Genomic DNA, 25,523 nt, shown 5'->3' on the forward strand with positions numbered 1-25,523 from the left:
CCATGCGTCTGTCCATCTTTTGCAGGGCTGCATTTATCTGTGCTGTTTCCCCTTTTACCTCCTGCATCTGAAGGGTCAGAGTATTTAGGGACTGCTTGCATGAGGAGACCAACGCAAAAACATCCCTGAGGGTCGGCTCCTCTTCCTGTATCAAATCTTCAGGTCCCCCTTTTGCCCCCGCCATGCTGCTTTTCTCTTTCCCCTTCTGTACCTCATGCTTTGCAGCCAGGACCGCATCCTCCTCCTCCATACCCGCTCCAGCTCTGGTTCCTTGTTCTGCCTCCTCCGCAGCATCCACTCTGGCATACTGCTGAAGCTTCGCCGCCACCTCCATACGCCTCTGACATGCGGCGTTCTCCTTGTCAGCGTCTTCTCTGGCATCAGCGCCATCTTGGCTGGCTCCTGCATCGCCAGCACCCGCATCCTTCTGCCGCCGCCTGGTCATTGCCTCCAAAGCCGGGTCCACCGCTCCCCTGACCCTCAGCCAGCAGGTATGTGGCAGAAAAGTCCGGTCAGCAGCGTCTGCACAGAATAATTAGCCCTTTAGCAGCGGGAGCGCTCTTCTATGCGTCCGCTCACATGGCCAGCTAGGACACGTCCCCCTCCTTTATTAATCTCAATTAAACCATAGTTACTGCATCGTCTAATTCCACCGAAGCCCTCGGTCTATAATAAAAGTGAAATAAAAAAACAACAGTATACCATACCTGTCCCTCGTTCTGTCCCACGCTGTAATCCATGTCTGGGGGCTAAATAGTTTTCAGCCTGAAGGGTGCCAAGATGCGACCGTCCAGGCTGAAAACCACTGGTGAATGAGCTGCTGCGAGCGCAGCCTCAGTGACAAGCGGTGACATCATCACTAGCATTTTCCCACGGCACTGAGGTCACCGCCGTTCAGCCCGGCCTCGATGATGTCACCGATGGTAAATGATGCTGCGCTTTCATCAGCTCATTCACCAGTGGTTCTCAGCCTGGACGGTCACATCTTGGTACGGTCCAGGTTAAAAACTAATTATCCCCCAGACACGGATTACGCATGCATAGGACAGAATTACAGACAGGTATGGAATATTGTTGTTTTGTTATTTTATTTTTATTACAGGAGATCGAGGACTTCAGTGGAATTAGGCGAGGTTGTAAGTATGGTTTAATTAAGAATATTAAAGGAGTCAGTCATTTTTTTAATTAAAGGACTTTATTCTGGCTGTGTCTTTATTTACCATATAACTATAGGATTAGTAATGGAGAGATGTCTTAGACACTTCTCAATTACTATGCTTTGGGCTTGATGTCACCTGACAATGCAAAGATGAAATCAACCCCTCAAATATTAACCCCACTTGCCACTGCTACAGGGCAAGTGGGAAGAGTCGGGCAAAGCGCCAAAATTGACACATCTAATAGATGCAACTTTTCTAGGCAGCTGCAGGCTGCTGTTTTTAGGCTGGGGGGTCAATATCCATGACCCCTTACTAGCCTGAGAAAACCAGCCCCAAGCTGTGAGCTTTAGCAAGGCTGGTTGTCAAAAATGGGGGGGACCCCACACCATTTTTAAAATTACATATTTAAATAATTTTAAAAAATAGCGTGGGTACCCCTCTATTCTTGATAGCCAGCCTTGCTGAAGCTAACAGCTGAGGGTTGCAGCCCCCAGCTGTGAGGTTTTCCTGGTTGGTTCAAGAAAATAGGGGGGAACCCACACCGGGGTTTTCATTTATTTCGATATATTGCAGGCGGCGGGTGATGAATACCCTGATAATCCGCTCCTGTTGTCACTATTATTAGCAGCGCTGACCGCCGGTAGAGCAGGGGAGAATAATGAGAGCCGTCTTCAGCACCTGCCGACGAGAAACGGCTCTTACTGTAGCTCTTCTTCCGCGGTGCTGATGCGTGTCCCACGGAGGACATCAATGTGTGCTCTCCATCTGCACGTGTGCAGTACGTTTTGCCGTCCGTGCTGATGGTAAAAAACGGACATGACTACGTGCGGGACACACGGTCCATGGAAACACACTGACGTGCACAGACCCATTGATTTGAATGGGTGTACATGTGTACCTGTCTCCGGTACGTGTGAAAACTGTCACCTCACATACCGGAGACATGAACGTGTGAAAGAGGTTTTATGATGTTGTTGTAGTTCACTCACGTGGTGGCACACTGAGGTAGGAAAAATGGGAACACCGTCTATTTAAATCATCGTTGATGTATTGTAAGGCAGCATAAACCAACTTGTGGGGAAAACAAACTCAGCCTTCTTGGCTAAAACAAAACGATAAAAGAAAAAAAAATTCTGCAGGACAGTCCATATGATGTGGGTGGCACCCCGCTCTGGAGCAGCACAGTCCATATGATGTGGGTGGCACCCCGCTCTGGAGCAGCACAGTCCATATGTTGTGGGTGGCACCCCGCTCTGGAGCAGCACAGTCCATATGTTGCTGGTGGCACCCCGCTCTGGAGCAGGACAGGTTCAGTCTGTACTTGATGAGCCACAAAGCCTCTGGACTCCTCTCTCCAGGCTAGCTGAACCCAGACTGCCCGTAGAGCTTGGTTATGTCAACCCAAGCCTGTAACTTCCCCATCATGTGATTGATCACATGATCATGTCCTCATGCAGGTCCTGGCAGGTCTGCCAGGGGAGATAAAGTGGACTTTCTCCCACCCGCTCTGTGAAGGTCCACATAAAACCAGCCCTGTTTATGCAACTTAACCCTCACAGCACGTAGTGTGCTGGAGAAAAATGCTCTGGTTTCACATCACTGACGCCGTTAAGCGCAGTGACACATATCTCCCCTCTATCACCTTACCAGTTACCCTGTCACATTGTGTAGACGCCGGTGAAGGTCTTGTGTTAAGTCTTGTTTTATCCACCAGTATTATATGTTTTATAGTTGTGTAATGAGAACGGTGGAGATGGAAGGATTAGAGCTGATCATAGATGGGACTTCTCCATCTGTCGGTGACTTTTATAATATTTGTTTCAGGGTGAAGATCTGACCCATATTAATACTACAGAGACATATGTGAGGGGGGATGAGTGGTGTAAAGAGGAGATTCCTACATATGACTACCCAGGTGAGTAGTGACCATTAAATGCAGAGAAGTCACAGATTCTTCTCATCACCGGCTGTGGCTGCTTTATCGGTGGTGTAGTCCGGCCGTATTACCATGGTCACCATTTTACCTCTAGACCACAACATTCTCCTCCACCCAAAACTGTCCAATTGAGTTTGGGCATTGAAAGCCCTTTTCTATAGAACTTACAACCTGGAGGATACACCTACCCCCTGAGATTAGAAGACACTGACCGTTACCTGCCCAGATCTGTGAACTACAAAGCCAGATGACAGCGTACGTAGAATGTGCTGACAAGTGAGAAAAATATTATGATGAGAAAACGGAGGGTAATGATGCTGTTGGCTTCCAAAATCCCTGATGTGGGAAGAAGGAAAAAATCAGGGCTTTGAAAAGCGCTGCCAAGTGCTGAGCCAGAAAGTTGGGTATCAAAACAAATGAACGTTAAAAAAAAAAAAAAAAAACTTTTCATTTTAACATTCTACCCATTTCCGATGTGAACCAGCTCCTTCCTCAGGCATATAAAAATGATACATTGTGGATGTTTTATATCCTCCAAAACGGCGTCACTGATCCAGTTCCTTAATTCATTAATTAATCCGCGCCTATGGTGCAGTTTTTTGTATAGAATCCTTTCTTTGTATACAAAACTATACAAATAGATGTAAAATGCATATTGGATGCACAATAAAATCCATATAACGAACAATATACGTACATGGAAAATCCTCCGGTTTAAGTGTGGATAGTGTAAAAATCCAATAGGATTCTCTATTCACAAGTCTTTGGGACCGATTAGACACATGTTCTGATATTTGTTCTGATATATTGAGTCTTAAACTGGTGGGATCTCGTTCATATTCTAAAACAAAATGTCTAAACAGACTGACAGATTACACCTTTCCTAATATTATGTCTGTGGCTGGTCATCCTATTATGGATCGCTTGGGTCGTTTTTAGATCCCGGATATCGGATGAATCTCCCTTCTGTGCTGCTGAATGTGCTCATATGGTCCCTACAAGACCATGTCCCGTCTTTCTGGCCAAACTTCACTTTTATGAGCGACAACATTAAATGTGCAGTGAGGCCAAGTGTGAATTTCTGGACAATAACAGCAGAGTTTCCTTTTATCCTGATTTTACAATTTCTTATAAAACCGACTAACTTCAGACAGGATTGTGATAAACTACATAATAATTAGTACATCTGCGCCATGATATATCTCTAAGTTGTGCGTGGCTGATGGCTGTAATATACAGTGGGCACGGAAAGTAGCGTAGAGAAAGTATTAGCGCCCCATTTCAGGAGAGATTACTGCACAATCTGAATACCTTAGGATTGAAAACAATGTAATTTATGAGGTGGAGTGAATCCATGAAACCAGGGCTGGAACCAACACATCTCCTGCAGGCGGGAATAAATGTACAGTGGGTACAGAAAGTATTCAGACCCTTTACATTTTTCACTCTGTTTCATTGCAGCCATTTGGTAAATTCAAAAAAGTTCATTTTTTTCTCATTAATGTGCACCCTGCACCCCATCTTGACTGAAAAAAACAGGAATGTAGTAATTTTTGCAAATTTATTAAAAAAGAAAAACTGAACTATCACATGGTCATAAGTCTTCAGCCCCTTTGCTCGGTATTGAGGAGAAGCCCCTTTTGAGCTAGTACAGCCATGAGTCTTCTTGGGAATGATGCAACAAGTTTTTCACCCCTGGATTTGGGGATCCTCGGCCATTCTTCCTTGCAGATCCTCTCCAGTATGGTCAGGTGGGATGGTGAACGTTGGTGGACGCCATTTTCAGGTCTTTCCAGAGATGCTCAATTTGGATTAGGTCAGGGCTCTAGCTGGGCCGGTCAAGAATGGTCACAGAGTTGTTCTGAAGCCGCTCCTTTGTTATTTTAGCTGTGTGCTTAGGGTCATTGTCATTGTGTTGGAAGGTGAATCTTCGGCCAAGTCTGAGGTCCAGAGCACTCTGGAAGAGGTTTTCATCCAGGATATCTGTACTTGGCCGCATTCATGTTTCCTTCAATGACATCCAGTCGTCCTGTCCCTGCAGCTGAAATACACCCCCATAACATGATGCTGCCACCACCATGCTTCACTGTTGGGATTGTATTGGGCAGGTGATGAGCAGTGCCTGGTTTTCTCCACACATACCGCTTAGAATTATCACTAAAAAGGTCCATCTTTGTCTCATCAGACTCTTATTTCTCATAGTCTGGGAGTCCTTCATGTGTTTTTTAGCAATAGTCTTCTATGGAGACTATTGAAGCATGCCAAAAGTAAAACAAAAAAAAGGTTTTAAAAATATAAAAATTCAAATCAGCCCCTTTCGCCCATTCAAAATAAAACAATAAAAATAAAATCAAACATACACATATTTGGCGCTGCTGCGTTCAGAATCGCCTGATCTATAAAAAAAGGATTAATCTGATTGCTAAATGACATAGCGAGAAAAAAAAAAGTCAAAACGCCAGAATTGTGTTTTTTTTGGTCGCCGCGACATTGCATTAAAATGCAACAATGGGCGATCAAAAGATCGTATCTGCACCAACATGGTGTCATTAAAAACGTCAGCTCAGCGCGCAAAAAAATAAGCCCTCACCCAACCCGAGATCACGAAAAATGAGACACTACGGGTATCAGAAAATGGCGCAAATTTTATTTTTTAGCAAAGTCTTTTTGTTTGTTTTTTTTCACCACATAAAAAAGAACCTAGACATGTTTGTTGCGTATGAACTCGTAATGACCTGGAGAATCATAATGGCAGGTCAGTTTAGTGAACGTAGCAAAAAAGCCAAACAAATGACAAGTGTGAGATTGCACTTTTATTTTTTAAATTTCACCGCACTTGGAATTTTTTCCCGTTTTCTAGTACACAACATGGTAAAATCAATTTTTTATACATATTAGTCCATATAATTATTGCTGGAACACATTCAAAAATCTGATATCACCCAAAAGGCCCCCAAGAATGTTATTCAGGGCCCAGAATGTTTTAGTTCAAAAATATAAATTTTTATTGATCCATAAGAAACAACTTTATAAAAAAACACATAAAATATAACAATTTGTACATGTACCTCCAATCCAAAAGAACAACAATTGACATGTGCTTAATAATAATACCTGACATGCATATTTCTCTTTGGTTGAATACCTTATTTTAAGTCAATTATTATATGACAATGCTATGCAGGCTCTAAGTTATTATTACTGCAAGGTGACTGCCTTAAAAATCACTAAAGTGCCAATGTGCTTATTTGTATGCCAGAATTTGGCGGCCAAAATCCACTATGGAAGTGCTAATATATATAAAGGTAAAGTAAATAGACTGTTTCTTTGGCTCAACCTCACTGGAAGGTCCCTTAGTGGTCACCTTAATAGTCCTGCACATACACAGTTAGAATGTTACGATGGTAAGTATAAAATGTAAAAGCATATTCACCTTGCTGAAGCACACGCAATGGAAAACCCCTACGCGCGTTTCGATAGTATCTTCATCCGGGGGCGTGTACAATGGAGGGTAAGTTGGGTCTATTTACATCCACCTCTAGCCAATCGCTGCCTTACTACTAACATCCAATAGCTATTCCCGTACTGAAAATTACTCCCCACTTCCGATGTATGACCTCCGTATCTGCAGCAGATATTCCTACTCCTAAGTATGATGTTGTGCTGTAACTACCGACAAGCCTGTGTCTTGTCACCGCGCAACACTCTTTGTTGTGACCGAGGTAAAAAACCATATATATCGCATAGTGATTTGGTCAGACACAAGTGTTGCTTAGCAACATAATATATGTCACACACAGTGTATACACAGTGGCTGTCGATCAGCGCTGTACTGTGGGAACGTAGTACAGTTTCCCCTTTTCCGCTGACTTCCGCAGTTGCGCAGTGACATATATTATGTTGCTAAGCAACACTTGTGTCTGACCAAATCACTATGCGATATATATGGTTTTTTACCTCGGTCACAACAAAGAGTGTTGCGCGGTGACAAGACACAGGCTTGTCGGTAGTTACAGCACAACATCATACTTAGGAGTAGGAATATCTGCTGCAGATACGGAGGTCATACATCGGAAGTGGGGAGTAATTTTCAGTACGGGAATAGCTATTGGATGTTAGTAGTAAGGCAGCGATTGGCTAGAGGTGGATGTAAATAGACCCAACTTACCCTCCATTGTACACGCCCCCGGATGAAGATACTATCGAAACGCGCGTAGGGGTTTTCCATTGCGTGTGCTTCAGCAAGGTGAATATGCTTTTACAATTTATACTTACCATCGTAACATTCTAACTGTGTATGTGCAGGACTATTAAGGTGACCACTAAGGGACCTTCCAGTGAGGTTGAGCCAAAGAAACAGTCTATTTATTTTACCTTTATATATATTAGCACTTCCATAGTGGATTTTGGCCGCCAAATTCTGGCATACAAATAAGCACATTGGCACTTTAGTGATTTTTAAGGCAGTCACCTTGCAGTAATAATAACTTAGAGCCTGCATAGCATTGTCATATAATAATTGACTTAAAATAAGGTATTCAACCAAAGAGAAATATGCATGTCAGGTATTATTATTAAGCACATGTCAATTGTTGTTCTTTTGGATTGGAGGTACATGTACAAATTGTTATATTTTATGTGTTTTTTTATAAAGTTGTTTCTTATGGATCAATAAAAATTTATATTTTTGAACTAAAACATTCTGGGCCCTGAATAACATTCTTGGGGGCCTTTTGGGTGATATGGTAAAATCAATGGTGGCATTCAAAAGTACAACTCGTCCCGCAAAAACAAGTCCTCACATGGCCATATTGATGGAAAAATAAAAAAGTTATCTCTCTGAGAAGAAGGGGAGTGAAAAACGAAAACGCTAAACTGAAAAAGGCTTCAGGGGTTAATTAAACACAGCTGGCCTCCAATGAAGGAATAGAATCATCTCAAGGAGGATCACAAGGAAATGGACAGCATGTGACTTAAATATGAGTGTCTGAGCAAAGGGTCTGCATACTTATGACCATGTGATATTTCAGTTTTTCTTTTATATTAAATTTGCAAAAATTTCTACATTTCTGTTTTGTTTTCAGTCAAGATGGGGTGTAATGCAATGGAATAGCTGCAATGAAACAAAGAGTGAAAAATTTAAAGGGGTCTGAATACTTTCTGTACCCACTGTACATTTATTCACGCCTGCAGGAAATGTGTTGGCTCGAGCCCTGGTTTCATGGATTCACTCCACGTCATAAATTACATTTTGTTTTCAATCCTAAATACCGTATATACTCGAGTATAAGCCGACAATTTCAGCCCATTTTTTTAGGCTGAAATTGCTCCTCTCAGCTTATACTCGAGTCATACCCAGGGGTCGGTAGGGGAGGTGGAGTGGCAGTACCATGTGACCGCTCACTACAGGAAGAAGCTGCCGGCGCAGGGAAACAGACGTGCAGGTACCGCGCCAGGAGCAGGTGAGTATAAGCAGTGCGCGATATTCTCCTGCTCCCCGTTCCACCGTCGCCAGCCGCCGCTACGTTCCCCGTCCACTGCACTGATGCTCAGGTCAGAGGGCGCGGTGACGCTATTAGTGCGCGCCGCCCTCTGCCTGAGCAGAGTGGAACGTAGCGGCGGCTGGCAGCGGTGGAACGCGGAGCAGGTGAATATAGTAAGTGCCGGGGGCCTGAGCGACGAGAGGTGAGTATGTGATTTTTTTTATTTTTTTATCGCAGTAACAGCATATGGGGCAAATGACTTTATGGAGCATCTTATGGGGCCATAGTCAGCATTTATGGAGCATTACATGGGGCAAATGACTTTATGGAGCATCTTATGGGGCCATAATCAGCATTTATGGAGCATTACATGGGGCAAATGACTTTATGGAGCATCTTATGGGGCCATAATCAGCATTTGTGGAGCATTATATGGGGCAAATGTCTATATGGAGCATCTTATGGGGCCATAATCAGCATTTGTGCAGTATTATATGGGGTGTATTTTGTATGGAGCATCTTATGGGGCCCATCATGAACTGTATGGAGCATTTTATGGGGTGTATTTTGTATGGAGCATCTTATGGGGCCCATCATGAACTGTATGGAGCATTATACTACTCATTTTTTTTTCCTGAGGATGATTGTTCAGCTTGATCATTTCAGTAGATGTGTAATTGTCTATAGCCACAGTTTTGCCCATTACCCTTTAAAGGGACACTGTCGCCTGAATTTGGAGGGAACAATCTTCAGCCATGGAGGCGGGGTTTTTGGGTTTTTGATTCACCCTTTCCTTACCCGCTGGCTGCATGCTGGCTGCAATATTGGATTGAAGTTCATTCTCTGTCCTCCGTAGTACATGCCTGCACAAGGCAATGCATGCAGCAAGCGGGTAAGGAAAGGGTGAATCAAAAACCCCGCCTCCATGGCTGAAGATTGTTCCCTCCAAATTCAGGTGACAGTGTCCCTTTAACTTCTTTAACCCCTCTACATGGATTTTGTCACGATATTGTATGAAATATCATATAAGTTTAGTTTCTCTAGTCAGCCCAGGATGTGGGCTAAAAAAACCCCCTTCCCTTTCACTCAGGCAAGACCTTGCCTTGCCAATGTATGTGGGGGAGTTTTATTGAAGAGAGGAATTTACGACCGGCATAGCTGCATTGGAAAGCTTTGCCAGCTAGAACTGGATTAGAAGACTCTAGAATCCATGAGGGTCCTTTGTTCTGTTATTGTAAGATATTAGGCAAACGATTTAAGATAGGAGAATAATAAATACATATTTGGAATCTCCCTCGGTGGATCTGTCAAACGCTGTAAACATGAGCTTCTAACTCCATCAGGTAAAAAAGTTTGGATTTCTCTGTAATTATGCATCACAAATAGGACATATTTGATCTCATTAGAATGCCCACGTTAATACGAGATGAATGCTGGGTTTGTTATGATTATGACATGTTCTGTAGCGGAGATACAGCCATTAGAGTAACTTGTGTTAGAGTTACCAAGACTGAAGAAAGAGGAGGGCGATCTTAACTCAGCCCTTTCTGTGATGTCACAGGCTGCAGGTTATAAGTTTCTGGCAGGCTTCCAGCAGTCAGTTTTTTACCTGAAGAGCCCTGACTGCAAGTCCTAATGCACTGGGACGTATGGGAACTCCACTAGCCTGGTTGCCTGCAATGCTCTGAACACATGTAAGTGTTGATTTCTCATATTATTCCCTGTTTTTTTATAATTACCTTGTACATATTTGCAATTGTCTCTTTTTGTAAGATCCTTGTAATATTTTTCTATAAACACTGCCTAAACTTTACGGAGTATAATATTTAATACTAGTTCGTTCTTCCTGTTCTAAAACGTACCCCTGTCTCCTGAAGGGAATTACGCTACTGTTTTGGGTTAGCTTCGGACCCGTTTAATCGAAGCTGGTGGCAGCAATACCGTGTGCAGGCCTTTTTGTGTTAATGTAGCGACTGCGGCGTTGATAATTATTGTTCCTGCCTGAGTGGGAGTAGTTATCGCGTCGCTGCAGCGTGCCCAATAGCCAGTACATAGCAGGCAGCCTTTCTGGCGACTAATCACCCTAGGTGCAGTACCTAATCTGACCTGACAGAAAGGGGGGCACCAGAGAGCTGCAAGGTGTAAGTGGAACTGTAAGCGGGATACACATATATCCCTGCAGTTCGTGGTATATTGAAGAGCAGTGGGATACCTAAAATAAGCCCCTGCTGTAAACTAAGAGGTCAATAGCCTTGTGTGTGGGTTTTTTTTTCATCGCATTGTAGCAGTGGAGGGATAGCTAAGATAAGCCACCCCAATCCGTGACGTAGGGGTGACGGTCACGGTGTGAATCCGTGACATATTGGTGGCAGCGATCAGGAATCTCTGTGGGGTTCATGACAAATTGGTGGCAAGGCGGTGGGATATTACAGCATTAGTGATTTGGTTTGAGCAATCATTCCTCTCACTAAAAACTTGCAGAAAGTTCTTGCGAGGACTCTGCGCAAATAAGTTTGGAAAACGAACTCAGTCTTGAGACAATTCTGTGTACTGGTAATTATCCCTTCCCTTTCTCTTCGTTTTTCTGTCCTATCTTTTATTTGGCAACCATGGTTGTGCTGGGAGAAACCTTTTATGAGCAGCAGACCAGAGACACCCTTATTGCCCTATGCAAGTCACAGCACATTGACTATGCAGGCAAAAACAAAAGCCAACTGGTCGCAGTTCTGGTGCAATGGGAAGCTGCTCTAGACCACTCTCAGAGCCCAGTGGCCGCAGAAGCCAGCACAAGCGAACATGGTGCTGCAGCAGAGGTCCAACCACTGAATGCTGGCTCTGTTAGCAATCCGGGTGAGTTGGACCCCCACCTGCAGGTGGCCTTGAAAGAATTCCCCACTGACGACCATGAGGGACGTCGGCAGCTGATCCAGCAATACCAGGAGCGAGCCGAGCGAGAGGCCCAGGCCCAGCGAGCCGAGGGAGAGGCCCAGGCCCAGAAAGCCGAGCGAAAGGCCCAAGCGGAGCGGGAGTACCAGCTGCAGATGGCCCGACTGCAAATGCAGGGGTTGTCCCAGTCCAGCCGTGAGCCCAGCAGCGCTCAGACACCGAAGCCCCGGCCCGATCACTTCCCTGTTATGGAAAAGGACGGGGACTTGGACACTTTTCTGCAGGCCTTTGAGAAAGCCTGCAGACAGTACCAGCTGCCTACACAAGAATGGGCACGATACCTGACACCAGGGCTGAGAGGCAAAGCTCTGGAGGTGTTTGCTGCCCTCCCTCAAGAACAAGATGGTGACTATGAGGCCATCAAGCAGGCTCTGATAGCCAAGTACCAGCTTACACCCGAGGTGTACCGTAGAATGTTCCGGACCCTCCAACGTGGCCCACACGACAGTTACAGTGATGTGGTGCATGGACTGGGGACCCACTTTGACCAGTGGACCCAAGAACTGTCAGTGACCACCTTTGCACAGCTGCGAGACCTGATGATCAAAGACCAGTTCTTCCATCTTTGCCCAGCTGAGGTGCGACAGTTCGTGATGGACAGAGAGCCCAAAGACGTGACGAAAGCAGCGCAGATTGCCAATGCCTATGAGGCCAACCGTAGATCAGAAGTGCGGAAGCCAGTCACCACCAGCTGGAGAGGGGGTAAGCCTGCATCCAACGCCAGTACCCCTGCCAGCCAACACACCAGAGGTCCTGTCCCCGTAGCCAACAGCATCAGACCTACCACCGAACCGAACCAGTGTTACCTCTGCAAGCGGCCTGGTCATATCAGTCCCTACTGTCCAGACAAGCAGAAGAACCCCTCATCCAAGGCCCCAGGGCCTAATGCAGCAGTTCTATTGGTGGGGGGTGTGGCTGGGAGGGGGTGTGACAACGTACAGCACGTCACCGTGGGAGGCCATATTGCTACAGGCCTCAAGGACACCGAGGCTGAACGAACCCTCATCTGACCCGAACTGGCGGCCCCTGAAGAAATCATTCCGGGGAAAACCCTAACTGTCACTGGGATTGGGGACATCAGCTGTCCCTTACCGATGGCCCGGGTTTATATTGATTGGGGTGCTGGGAGCGGGGTGAAGGAAGTTGGGCTGTCTGATAATTTGCCCACTGATGTTTTGTTGGGGACTGATTTGGGGAGGATGGTTGCATACTACGTCCCTGACACCCCTCCCCGATCTGCTAATAAGGGTAGCGTTAACCATGATGATGATGATGATGGGAAATCGCATGTGTTACCTGACCATGCTTTACCTTGTAATGATGCATCTGATAACCATTTTATCCCTAGGATTGATGGTGAAAATGTTGTACCTGCGCCGACTGAACCTGATAATGATTTTTCTGTGAAAGTTGATGTGTCCATAGGTACAGGAGTGCTCAGCCATGTCGCTCTGCGGAGTGAGACGGCTGAGGAACCCCTAGCAGGGGCAAGTGTCGGTGCTACAGGAAATGGGGAGCAGCATAGGAACCGTGAGAAAGGTGATGCCATGGAAGTGACCAGTGCCACCGAGGAAGGTAACTGGCCCATAAGTAGCAATGCTCCTGAGATAATGGGGGTGGATGGGGAGGTAGAGCCCATAGCAGCGTCGGCTGATGGGTCTGTAGAAATCCCCGGGGAGACAGCCTACGTAGCTGCTGTCACCCGCCTTCAGAGTGCCCAGAACGCAGATAACTGTCTGCCTTCCGGACCCTCCTCAGTCATCAGTGTGACTGAACCAGAGGTGGACCCAGAACAGGTCCAAGAGGGTTCCCGTGGGGAAGGGACCCTGACATCGCTTCTGGCTTCCCCTAGCCAGGAGTTTCAGGCCGCTCTGCATACAGATGCGAGCCTAGAGAGTTTGCGACAACTCGCCGAGACGCGCACCTCCGAGACTGATAAGGAGAAGGTGTTCTGGGAACAAGGAAGGTTGTACCGGGAGACAGTACCCGGAAAATCGCAAGAGGAGTGGTTGAGGGAAAGACAGCTGGTCTTCCCACAGCAATTCCGGGGTGAGTTTTAACGGATTGCCCATGAGATCCCGCTAGCTGGACACTTGGGGATCATCAAAACAAAGGCCGGGCTGTCTCAACACTTCTATTGGCCTAAGATGGGGACAGATGTGTCAAACTACTGCCGCTCCTGTGTCACCTGTCAAAGAGTGGGGAAGGCAGGGCCTGCTCTTAAGGCTCCCCTGATCCCTTTGCCAGTGATAGAGGAGCCTTTCCAGAGGATCGCGGTGGACATTGAGGGCCTGCTGGCCGTCCCCAGCAGCTCTGGAAAGCGATACATCCTTACTGTGGTAGACTACGCTACCCGGTACCCAGAGGCAGTAGCTCTGTCGTCAACTAGGGCAGATAAGGTGGCGGATGCCCTGTTGGCTATCTTTGCACGTGTAGGATTTCCCAGAGGGATGCTCACTGATCAAGGGACCCAATTCATGTCTCGCCTAATGGAGGCTCTCTGTAAGAGAATGCAGGTGAAGCACCTGGTATCGAGTGCGTATCACCCACATACCAATGGCTCATGTGAACGCTTCAATGGTACCCTCAAACAGATGCTACGCATGCTGGTTGAGACACAAGGGCGCAACTGGGAGCGGTACCTCCCACACCTGCTATTCGCTTACCGAGAGATTCCGCAGGCCTCGACGGGGTTCTCCCCCTTCGAGCTCCTGTACGGCAGGCGAGTCCGGGGACCCCTTGGGTTGGTAAGAGAATCCTGGGAAGAGGAGCCGAACCCTTCTGAAGTGTCCATAGTGGAGTATGTCATGCACTTCCGTGACAAGATGCAGACTTTGACGCAGTTGGTGCATGACAACAGGCTCAGGCTGATCAGAAGCACTGGTACGACCAGAACGCCCGGGAGCGAACCTACCACGTGGGTCAAAAGGTGTGGGTGCTGGTCCCCGTACCAATGGATAAGCTTCAGGCAGCCTGGGAGGGCCCGTACGTCGTACACCAACAGCTCAACCCGGTCACCTACGTGGTCACGTTTGACCATGCTCAGGGTAGGCGAAAGGCCTTTCACGTCAACATGATGAAGGCTCATCACGAATGTGAACCTTTCGTCCTACCGGTCTGCAGCTTACCCAAACACGGGGAGGAAGACACCCTCCTGGACATGCTGGCCCAAGCCAAGGCCCGTGGGTCCATTGAGGACGTGGAGGTAAGCGCCTCGCTAACTGAACCACAGCGGTTGCAGTTGCAATACAACACTGGAACCCTTCCAGATCGTGTTGTCCAACCGACCTGGGAGGACTGAGTTAGCAGTCCACGAGGTGGACACCGGGAATCACACCCCACTACGGCGAACACCCTATCGAATCTCTGACCAGGTGCAGCAGATTATGCGCCAGGAGATCGATGAGATGTTACAGCTGGGAGTGCTTCGACGGTCAAAGAGCGCGTGGGCCTCACCTGTAGTTCTCGTGCCAAAGAAGGACCGGACCACCCGGTTCTGCGTGGACTACAGGGGGCTCAACGCCATTACAGCCTCTGATGCGCACCCAATGCCGCGCATCGAGGAGCTGCTTGAGAAGTTAGCTGGTGCAAAATACCTGACAATAATGGATCTGAGTCGAGGATACTGGCAGATTCCCCTGAGCCCCGAGGCGCAGGAGAAGTCCGCCTTTATCACACCCTTTGGACTGTACGAGTCCACGGTCATGCCCTTCGGCATGAAGAATGCCCCTGCCACTTTCCAGCGGATGGTCAACCTCCTGCTTCAGGGACTGGAGAAGTATGCAGTGGCGTACTTGGATGACATTGCCATTTTCAGTCCCTCCTGGAAGGAACACCTGCAGCATCTCGAGGAGGTGCTCAGGCGAATTCACCAAGCAAAACTGACTATCAAGCCCGGAAAGTGCCAGATGGGCATGAGGGAGGTCCACTACCTGGGTCACCGGGTAGGCGGAGGCACCCTAAAGACAGAGCCTGAGAAAGTGGGCGCTATCGTGAACTGGCCCACTCCTGGGATCAAGAAACAGGTGATGTCTTTCCTGGTCACTGCAGGGTACTATAGGCGCTTCGTACAGCACTATAGTAGCCTGGCAAAACCTTTGACGGACCTCACCAGGAAGAAGTTACCCCACATCGTCAACTGGACAGATGGCTGTGAGGGGGCCTTCCAGGCATTGAAAACCGCACTGTGCAACGCCCCTGTGTTGAAAGCAGTCGACAGTTCTTGGTACAGACTGACGCCAGCGAGTTTGGTCTCGGTGCTGTGCTCAGCCAGTTTGACTCGTAGGACCAAGAGCACCCCGTGTTGTACCTGAGCCGGAAACTTTTGCCGAGGGAAGTGGCCAACTCCACCATCGAGAAGGAGTGCCTGGCCATAGTCTGGGCCCTGCAGCGCTTGCAGCCCTACTTGTACAGTCGCACCTTCACCGTGGTGACCGACCACAACCCTCTGCGCTGGCTAAACGCCATGTGAGGAAACAATGGCAGGTTGCTACGCTGGAGCCTTGCCCTTCAGCAACTTGACTTCACCATTGAACACAAAACGGGCAGGGAACATGAAAATGCAGATGGACTGTCCCCCCAGGGTGAACCTACTGAGGTGCGCATGGAGGCATACCGTAGGCTTCTGCCTCCGTAGCGCACACCAAAAGGGGGAGGTGTCACAATATTGTGTGAAATATCATATATGCAAAAAGAGAAGGTGGGAAGGCAACTAGACATTCATAAGGCACTTCTCAGCTTCTTAAGCCGTAAGATTTAATATAGGATCGCTACGGCATATAATCCAAGATCGCAGCTTAGTGGGTGGTGCTCAACTATAAGAGATATCGTCTTGATTCCAACAAAAAGAAAATGGAAGTGGCACTCACCCCGATGCTGCTGTCAAATGTAGTCCTTTATTCAAATATATACATGAACAGACAAGAATTGAGAGGACGGCTGGTAGTGAGCAGGGTGCGGGAGGGAGACAGGGGGACGATGGACCCGTAGAAGCGCACACGCGCGAAACGGCCGTCGTCCCCCTGTCTCCCTCCCGCACCCTGCTCACTACCAGCCGTCCTCTCAATTCTTGTCTGTTCATGTATATATTTGAATAAAGGACTACATTTGACAGCAGCATCGGGGTGAGTGCCACTTCCATTTTCTTTTTGTTGAAATATCATATAAGTTTAGTTTCTCTTGTCAGCCCAGGATGTGGGCTAAAAAAAACCCCTTCCCTTTCACTCAGGCAAGACCTTGCCTTGCCAATGTATGTGGGGGAGTTTTATTGAAGAGAGGAATTTACGACCGGCAAAGCTGCATTGGAAAGCTTTGCCAGCTAGAACTGGATTAGAAGACTCTAGAATCCATGAGGGTCCTTTGTTCTGTTATTGTAAGATATTAGGCAAACGATTTAAGATAGGAGAATAATAAATACATATTTGGAATCTCCCTCGGTGGATCTGTCAACCGCTGTAAACATGAGCTTCTAACTCCATCAGGTAAAAAAGTTTGGATTTCTCTGTAATTATGCATCACAAATAGGACATATTTGATCTCATTAGAATGCCCACGTTAACACGAGATGAATGCTGGGTTTGTTATGATTATGACATGTTCTGTAGCGGAGATACAGCCATTAGAGTAACTTGTGTTAGAGTTACCAAGACTGAAGAAAGAGGAGGGCGATCTTAACTCAGCCCTTTCTGTGATGTCACAGGCTGCAGGTTATAAGTTTCTGGCAGGCTTCCAGCAGTCAGTTTTTTACCTGAAGAGCCCTGACTGCATGTCCTAATGCACTGGGACGTATGGGAACTCCACTAGCCTGGTTGCCTGCAATGCTCTGAACACATGTAAGTGTTGATTTCTCATGTTATTCCCTGTTTTTTTATAATTACCTTGTACATATTTGCAATTGTCTCCTTTTGTAAGATCCTTGTAATATTTTTCTATAAACACTGCCTAAATTTTACGGAGTATATTTAATACTAGTTCGTTCTTCCTGTTCTAAAACGTACCCCTGTCTCCTGAAGGGAATTACGCTACTGTTTTGGGTTAGCTTCGGACCCGTTTAATCGAAGCTGGTGGCAGCAATACCGTGTGCAGGCCTTTGGGTGTCAATGTAGCGACTGCGGCGTTGATAATTATTGTTCCTGCCTGAGCGGGAGTAGTTTATCGCATCGCTGCAGCGTGCCCAATAGCCAGTACATAGCAGGCAGCCTTTCTGGCGACTAATCACCCTAGATGCAGTACCTAATCTGACCTGACAGAAAGGGGGGGCGCCAGAGAGCTGCAAGGTGTAAGTGGAACTGTAAGCGGGATACACATAAATCCCTGCAGTTCGTGGTATATTGAAGAGCAGTGGGATACCTAAAATAAGCCCCTGCTGTAAACTAAGAGGTCAATAGCCTTGTGTGTGTGTTTTTTTTTCATCGCATTGTAGCAGTGGAGGGATAGCTAAGGTAAGCCCCCTGCACATGTGATAGCTGTCTGTTGGCCTAAAGTCACCCCGATCCGTGACGTAGGGGTGACGGTCAGGGTGTGAATCCGTGACATTGGTGGCAGTGGTCAGGAATCTCTGTGGGGTTCATGACAGATTTGGACTTGCACAGAGACCCCTAGGCTTGAAGCCCAGTGTTACCTGCTGTTCTGTGGAGTAAGATGGGAAGAAGAATAGACAGATAACCGTGCCAGAACCAAGAGGCCAGAGAAAATACTAACTCAGGAGACATAGGAGTAGTCCGTAAACGGGCCGGGGTCACAACAGGAAACAAATACACAAGCCAGGAGCTGAGCACAGAGGACTGAACTAGAGGAGATCAAGGCTGTATCTGGCAGATACCGGCAATATGCTTCAAGCTGTAGTAAGGTGTGGTGCTTTTGAAATCCAACTCTGATTGTCCAAGGTGTTGGCAATTTCAGACGGACATATTGCTTATGCTTTGGCATTGTCCCAGATTGTCCTATTGGATTGTAGTGTTGAACTGCATTGGAGTGGTGTATGGGTGCGTTATCCCTAGGGATCCATTGATATGTATATTAGGGTAAATATTAACTGACAATACGACTAAAATTGTAATTGCAAGATTATCGTTTGCTGCAAGTAAACTGATTGCAAAATATTGGGTTAGAGAGGAGCCTCCGTCCAGACGCGAATTCATTGCTCAAACGAACCACATAACTGAGCTTGAGAAAAGCATTTACACCAGGAGGGACAAGCTGAATTTCTTCCATAAATTATGGCAGCCGTGGTTGGATAGGATTAATGTTATACCAGTATATAGTATAGTAGTGTATGTCCAAGCTCCAACACCGCACCCTCCTGCTTACCTTATGTTGTAACGGATATCTATCTGTTGAAGTTTTCCATTAAAATTCACGCTTTCCACTGCAGAATTTGGGGTGAGTGCCGCATATTTTCTTGTTATCGTTAATACAAATTTATCTGATTAAAAAATGTTTGGTGCTTTCCAATTGGCTAAAACAGGGAAGAGATTACTGCAGCTGAATACACACACACCTATACTGCCAGACTGGATGGTACTACAGATACCAGGCACCCTAATCTTAGTGGCTGGGAAGAGCCTGCACCGCTAAGAGCTTCTGGTTCCAACCCCACCTCTGTTACTAGCATCGCCTGCAGAATTAGTAAGCCGCGTCTGGTGTCCGAAGCAGACATTGCAGGAGCAGATCGCAGAGGAGATGGGGCACACCATTTGCAGAATCTCTAACATGACTAAATTGCAGAAAACCAGATCTGATGAAATCCCTATAAAGTGACTCCATTTTGTAAATTATAACCCTCAATAAATTAATCTATAGAAATAGTGACTATTTTGACTGCACTGCAGTTTCCAGATGTTGGAAAGTGAAAATTGCAAATATCCCAAGTTATTACCCAACACATAATGCCCAGATTGTGCTTCAGGAGATACACATGCCGTAAAATAAGTGGTTTCTTCTCACTATAGTAATGCCAAAAGCATGGATGCTTAATGTGGTTTTGAGCACAGTCTAGTAAACTGTCATTGTCTTTGTGAATAATTCAATAATTTTGCATAACTTGCCATTTTTACAGACCGTTTAAGTAGAAATGTTCAAGAATATAGAATTCAAGGATGTTTTATTATAAAATAATAATTGGTTTTATTCTTGGCAGATGACCATAGCAGGAAATCAGCAGGACAGCTGACATCTTCAATGTTTAAATCAGATAATCTTGAGATCGCACAGGATACAATTGAAGTGAATGCCATTACTCCAAATATACCATCATCCCTTCACAGCAAAGATCCGTCATCTGATCCTGAGGAACAGATCCTGTCTTCTGATTCATTACCGACTACTAAGGAAAATCAAAGTCACAAAATAAGCATTAAAAAACGAACTACTCCTAAAGCAATGAAGACATTTTCATTTTCAGAATATGGAAATAGTTTTCCCCTAGAAAAGTCATTTCTCAAGCAACAAAAACTTCACAAAGCAGACAATAGATTTTCTTGTTCCAAGTGTGGGAGATGTTTTAACCAGAAATCAGATTTTGTCAGTCACCAGAGAATTCACACAGGGAAAAAGCCTTTTTCCTGTTCAGAATGTGGGAAATATTTTCTAGCTAAATCACTTCTTGTCAGACATCATAGATCTCACACAGGGGAGAAGCCGTTTTCCTGTTCAGAATGTGGGAAATGTTTTACCAGGAAATCGAATCTTGTTATCCACCAGAAAACCCACACAGGGGAGAAGCCTTTTTCATGTTCAGAATGTGGGAAATGTTTTAACAAGAAAGCGAATCTTGTTAGCCACCAGAAAACCCACACAGGGGAGAAGCCTTTTTCATGTTCAGAATGTGGGAAATGTTTTAACCAGAAATCGCATCTTGTTAGCCACCAGAAAACCCACACAGGGGAGAAGCCTTTTTCCTGTCCCGAATGTGGGAAATGTTTTAACCACAAAACGAATCTTGTTAGCCACCAGAAAACCCACACAGGGGAGAAGCCTTTTTCCTGTTCAGAATGTGGGAAATGTTTTAACCAGAAATCGAATCTTGTTAGACATCAGAAAACCCACACAGGGGAGAAGCCTATTTCCTGTTCAGAATGTGGGAAATGTTTTGTGAAGAAACCATCTCTTTCTATCCACCAGAAAACCCACACAGGGGAGAAGCCTTTTTCATGTTCAGAATGTGGGAAATGTTTTAACAAGAAAGCGAAACTTGTTAGCCATCTGAAAACCCACACAGGGGAGAAGCCTTTTTCCTGTTCAGAATGTGGGAAATGTTTTAACCAGAAATCGAATCTTGTTAGACATCAGAAAACCCACACAGGGGAGAAGCCTTTTTCCTGTTCAGAATGTGGGAAATGTTTTGTGAAGAAACTATCTCTTTCTATCCACCAAAGAATTCACACAGGGGAGAAGCTTTATTTACGTTCTTAATTGTTTTTACATAGTCACATACAAGTGCTTCTAACTAAATTGGAATATTATCAAAAAGTTAATTTATTTCAGTTCTTCAATGCAAAAAATTAAACTCTTATATTAGTCATTACAGAGTGATCTATCTCAAGCGTTTATTTCTGTTGATGACTATATCCTATAGCCAATGAAAACCCAGAAGGCAGTCATTGACACACTCCAGAAGGAGGAGAAGACACTGTAAAATATTAGTAATTCAATAATAAAAAATATAGATTACTTAACATATGCAGGTTCTAACTAGCAAATAGATACTCTGTATATTGAGGGACTGAGTTATTCTGAGGATTTTGGCCGATACGTCTGTTCTCTGTTTGTCAGAACTATAGGGCTTTTTTCAGAACTGTCAATATCTGGCTATTTGGTGATAGTAAATGGTTCATAAAGGTCACAAGCTATATGCTTAAGCATTTCAAAATGAGGTAATGTACAAATAACTAATATGCATAGTCCGCAAGTTACTAGTGTTCTTCTAATATGGTAGAGGCTATGAACATAGCGGCAGATCATCTTATGTTGTTATGAGACAGGAAAAATAGAAACCAATGTAAGTCTATGGGTCAAAATAGTATATAAGCCGACCTAACTCTTGTTCAGGAGATCTCTCATACTTTAAGAAACTCCAACCCGGACCACATCAACTTCAAGACCATATGCAAGAACCACTGAATGCTTGTTTTTTCTTTTATAATCTAATACTTATTTTTGGATGCTATGAACTTACTTTTCTTCATTTTTGTAATCACTTTTTGAATAAACATTACACAAGATTTGTTTTATCCACACTAGGGTTGAGCGAAACGGGTCGAACATTTTCAAAAGTCACCAACTTTTGACAAAGTCGGGTTTCATGAAACCCGATCCGACCCCTGTGCGGGGTCAGCCATGCGGTACGCGACTTTCGCGCCAAAGTCGCGTTTCAATGACGCGAAAAGCTCCATTTCTCAGCCAATGAAGGTAAACGCAGAGTGTGGGCAGCGTGATGACATAGGTCCTGGTCCCCACCATCTTAGAGAAGGGCATTGCAGTGATTGGCTTGCTGTCCGCGGCGTCACAGGGGCTATAAAGGGGCGTTCCCGCCGACCGCCATGTTACTGCTGCTGATCTGAGACTAGGGAGAGGTTGCTGCCGCTTCGTCAGAAGCAGGGATAGCGTTAGGCAGGGTCCATTAACCACCAAACCGCTTGTGCTGTAGCGATTTCCACTGCCCAACACCACCTTCGGTGTGCAGGGACAGTGGAAGCTACATTTTTTTTTTTTTTCCCTCAGCGCTGTAGCTCATTGGGCTGCCCTAGAAGGCTCCCTGATAGCTGCATTGCTGTGTGTACGCCGCTGTGCAAACCAACTGCTTTTTTCAAAGCACAAATCCTCTTGTTCCTTCCTTTCTGCACAGCTATCTTTTTGGTTTGTACACACTTTTTATTTAATTTGTGCATCAGTCCACTCCTTATTGCTGCCTGCCATACCTGGCTGAGATTACTGCAGGGAGATAGTAATTGAAGGACAGTTCCTTTTTTTTTTTTTTTTTTGTGGGAGATTAAGATTGGCATTTCTGCTAGAGTGCCATCCCTGTCTGTGTCATCTCTCACTCAGTGGGCCATAGAAAGCCTATTTATTTTTTTGCTTGATTTGGGTTCTAAAATCTACCTGAAAAAATCACTACATCAATCAGTGGGAGAAAAATATTGGCCTCAGGGCTTGTGTGCCACTCCTTACTCCTGTGTGTGCCATCTCTCAGTGGGCCATAGAAAGCCTATTTATTTTTTTGCTTGATTTGGGTTCCAAAATCTACCTGAAAAAATCAATAAATCAATCATTGGGAGATTAATATTGGCCTTTGGGCTTGTGTGCCAGTCCTAAGCGTGCCATCTCTCTCTCTCAGATAGTGGGCCATAGAAAGCCTATTTATTATTTTTTTTATTGGGTTTATAAATTTTCCCTGGAAAAAAAAAAAAAAAAGTGGGAGATTAATATTGGCCTCTGGGCTTGTGTGCCAGTCCTGAGCGTGCCATCTCTCTCACAAATAGTGGGCCATAGAAAGCCTATTTATTTTTTTGGTTGATTTGGGTTCTAAATTCTACCTGAAAAAATCAATAAATCAATCAGTGGGAGATTAATATTGGCCTTTGGGCTTGTGTGCCAGTCCTAAGCGTGCCATCTCTCTCTCTCAGATAGTGGGCCATAGAAAGCCTATTTATTATTTTTTTTATTGGGTTTATAAATTTTCCCTGGAAAAAAAAAAAAAAAGTGGGAGATTAATATTGGCCTCTGGGCTTGTGTGCCAGTCCTGAGCGTGCCATCTCTCTCACACATAGTGGGCCATAGAAAGCCTATTTATTTTTTTGGTTGATTTGGGTTCTAAATTCTACCTGAAAAAAATCAATAAATCAATCAGTGGGAGATAAATATTGGCCTCTGGGCTTGTGTGCCACTCCTGACTCCTGTGTGCTTCATCTCTCACTCAGTGGGCCATAGAAAGCCTTTTTTTGTTTTATTTGTTTTCTAAATTCTCCCTGAAAAAAATCATTTTATTTTATTTGGTTTCTAAATTCTTCCTGAAAAAATCATTTTATTCTATTATTTTTTTTTCCTAAAGTCTCCCTGAAAAAAAAAAAAAAATCAGTGGGAGATTAATATTGCCCTTTCTGCTTGTGTGCCAGTCTTGACTCCTGGGTGTGCCATCTCTCTCTCTCTCTCCAATTGTGGGCCATAGAAAGCCTATAATTTTTTTAGCTTGATTTGGGTTCCAAAATCTACCTGAAAAAATCGCTACATCAATCAGTGGGAGATAAATATTTACATTTGTGCTTCAGTGACAGTCCTGCGTGTGTGGCATCTCTCTCATTTGTTGCCACCAACAACAGAGTGTGTAACATTGTGCCTGATTTTCGTTGTGGTCTCACTCACCTGTAAAGGGGTAGCTAAATCATACTGAAGTTATAGCTCACCGTGTAATTTGTGTGACAGCAACAAATACCGTTAGTTTGTTTACGTTTTTAAAACACTGAGGAAGTATGGTGGAAGAGGTTGTGGCCGGGGGCGTTCATTGTCAGCTGGTAATGAGGGTAGTGGTAGTGGTGGAGCATCAGCTGGTCGTGGGAAAAAAAATATTGCACCTAAGTCTGGAGCTGTGGAGCCAGGTTCGTCGTCAGGCTACACAAGGCCTCGAACGCTCCCTTTTCTGGGAGTAGGAAAACCGCTTTTAAAGCCGGAGCAGCAAGAGCAAGTTTTGGCTTATCTTGCTGACTCAGCCTCTAGCTCTTTTGCCTCCTCTCGTGAAACTGGTAAATGTCAAAGCAGCGCGTCGTTAGTGGATGTTCACGGTCAGGGACAAGTCGCTTCCTTGTCCTCTTCAGCAAAAACAACAACAGAGAAGAATGCAGCAGGCGACACAACGGGTTACTCCATGGAGCTCTTTACACATACCGTCCCTGGCTTAGAAAGTGAAGCAGTTAACAGTCCATGCCCATTACAAGTTGAATCTGACATGGAGTGCACTGATGCACAGCCACAGCCAGACTACTATGCTGGTCCTTTGACTCAGACCACAACATTGCCCTCGCAGGGTGCTGATCAAGAATCAGACCCTGATGAGACTATGTTGCCCCATCACGAACGCTATACCACCGACCGACACGGTGACACAGACGAAGTTGCACACGAGCTACAAGAAGAGGTAATAGATGACCCAGTTCTTGACCCCGATTGGCAGCCATTGGGGGAACAGGGTGCAGGCGGCAGCAGTTCTGAAGCGGAGGAGGAGGGGCCGCAGCAGGCATCAACATCGCAACAGGTTCCATCTGCCGGGCCCGTATCTTGCCCAAAACGCGTGGCAAAGCCAAAACCTGTTGGAGGACAGCGTGGCCATCCGGTTAAAGCTCAGTCTGCAATGCCTGAAAAGGTATCCGATGCTAGAAAGAGTGCAGTCTGGCATTTTTTTAAACAACATCCAATTGATCAGCGCGAAGTCATCTGTCAAAAATGTTCAACTACCTTAAGCAGAGGACAGAATCTGAAAAGTCTCAATACAAGTTGCATGCATAGACATTTAACCACCATGCATTTGCAAGCCTGGACTAACTACCAAACGTCCCTTAAGGTTGTAGCACCCTCGGCCAATGAAGCTAGTCAGCAACGCAACATCCCTTCCGGCAGTGTAGGGCCACCATTTTCCGCACCACCTGCAGTATCTGTGCAGGTTTCTTTGCCAGGCCAAAGCAGTCAGGGTCAGGGAATCACCAGTTTCGTAGTAGGAAACACTGCATCTAGGGCACCGGCGGCAACAATACCATTTCCCACCGTCTCTCAGTCTGCCATGTCCACCGGCACCCCCGCTAGTTCCACGATCTCCAGCTCTCCAGTCCAGCTCACCCTACATGAGACTATGGTTAGAAAAAGGAAGTACTTAGCCTCGCATCCGCGTACACAGGGTTTGAACGCACACATAGCTAGACTAATCTCGTTAGAGATGATGCCCTACCGGTTAGTTGAAAGCGAAGCTTTCAAAGCCCTGATGGACTACGCTGTACCACGCTACGAGCTACCCAG

At 45.7% G+C, this 25,523-nt stretch overlaps 1 protein-coding gene across 1 annotated transcript in view; it reads left to right on the forward strand.

Moving 5' to 3' along the window:
- The window catches only part of LOC138663455 (oocyte zinc finger protein XlCOF22-like), a 41,422-nt gene extending 19,677 nt beyond the window's left edge, over window positions 1-21,745 (forward strand). Inside the window, exons 6-7 of the mRNA XM_069749665.1 lie at window positions 2,985-3,075; window positions 19,663-21,745. Coding sequence (XP_069605766.1) covers window positions 2,985-3,075; window positions 19,663-20,936 — 1,365 coding nt within the window. The 3' untranslated portion in view covers window positions 20,937-21,745. The remainder of the gene's footprint in view (window positions 1-2,984; window positions 3,076-19,662) is intronic.
- Window positions 21,746-25,523: the final 3,778 nt, after the last annotated feature.

Source organism: Ranitomeya imitator, chromosome 2 (assembly GCF_032444005.1).
Source record: "Ranitomeya imitator isolate aRanImi1 chromosome 2, aRanImi1.pri, whole genome shotgun sequence".
NCBI lineage: Eukaryota > Metazoa > Chordata > Amphibia > Anura > Dendrobatidae > Ranitomeya > Ranitomeya imitator.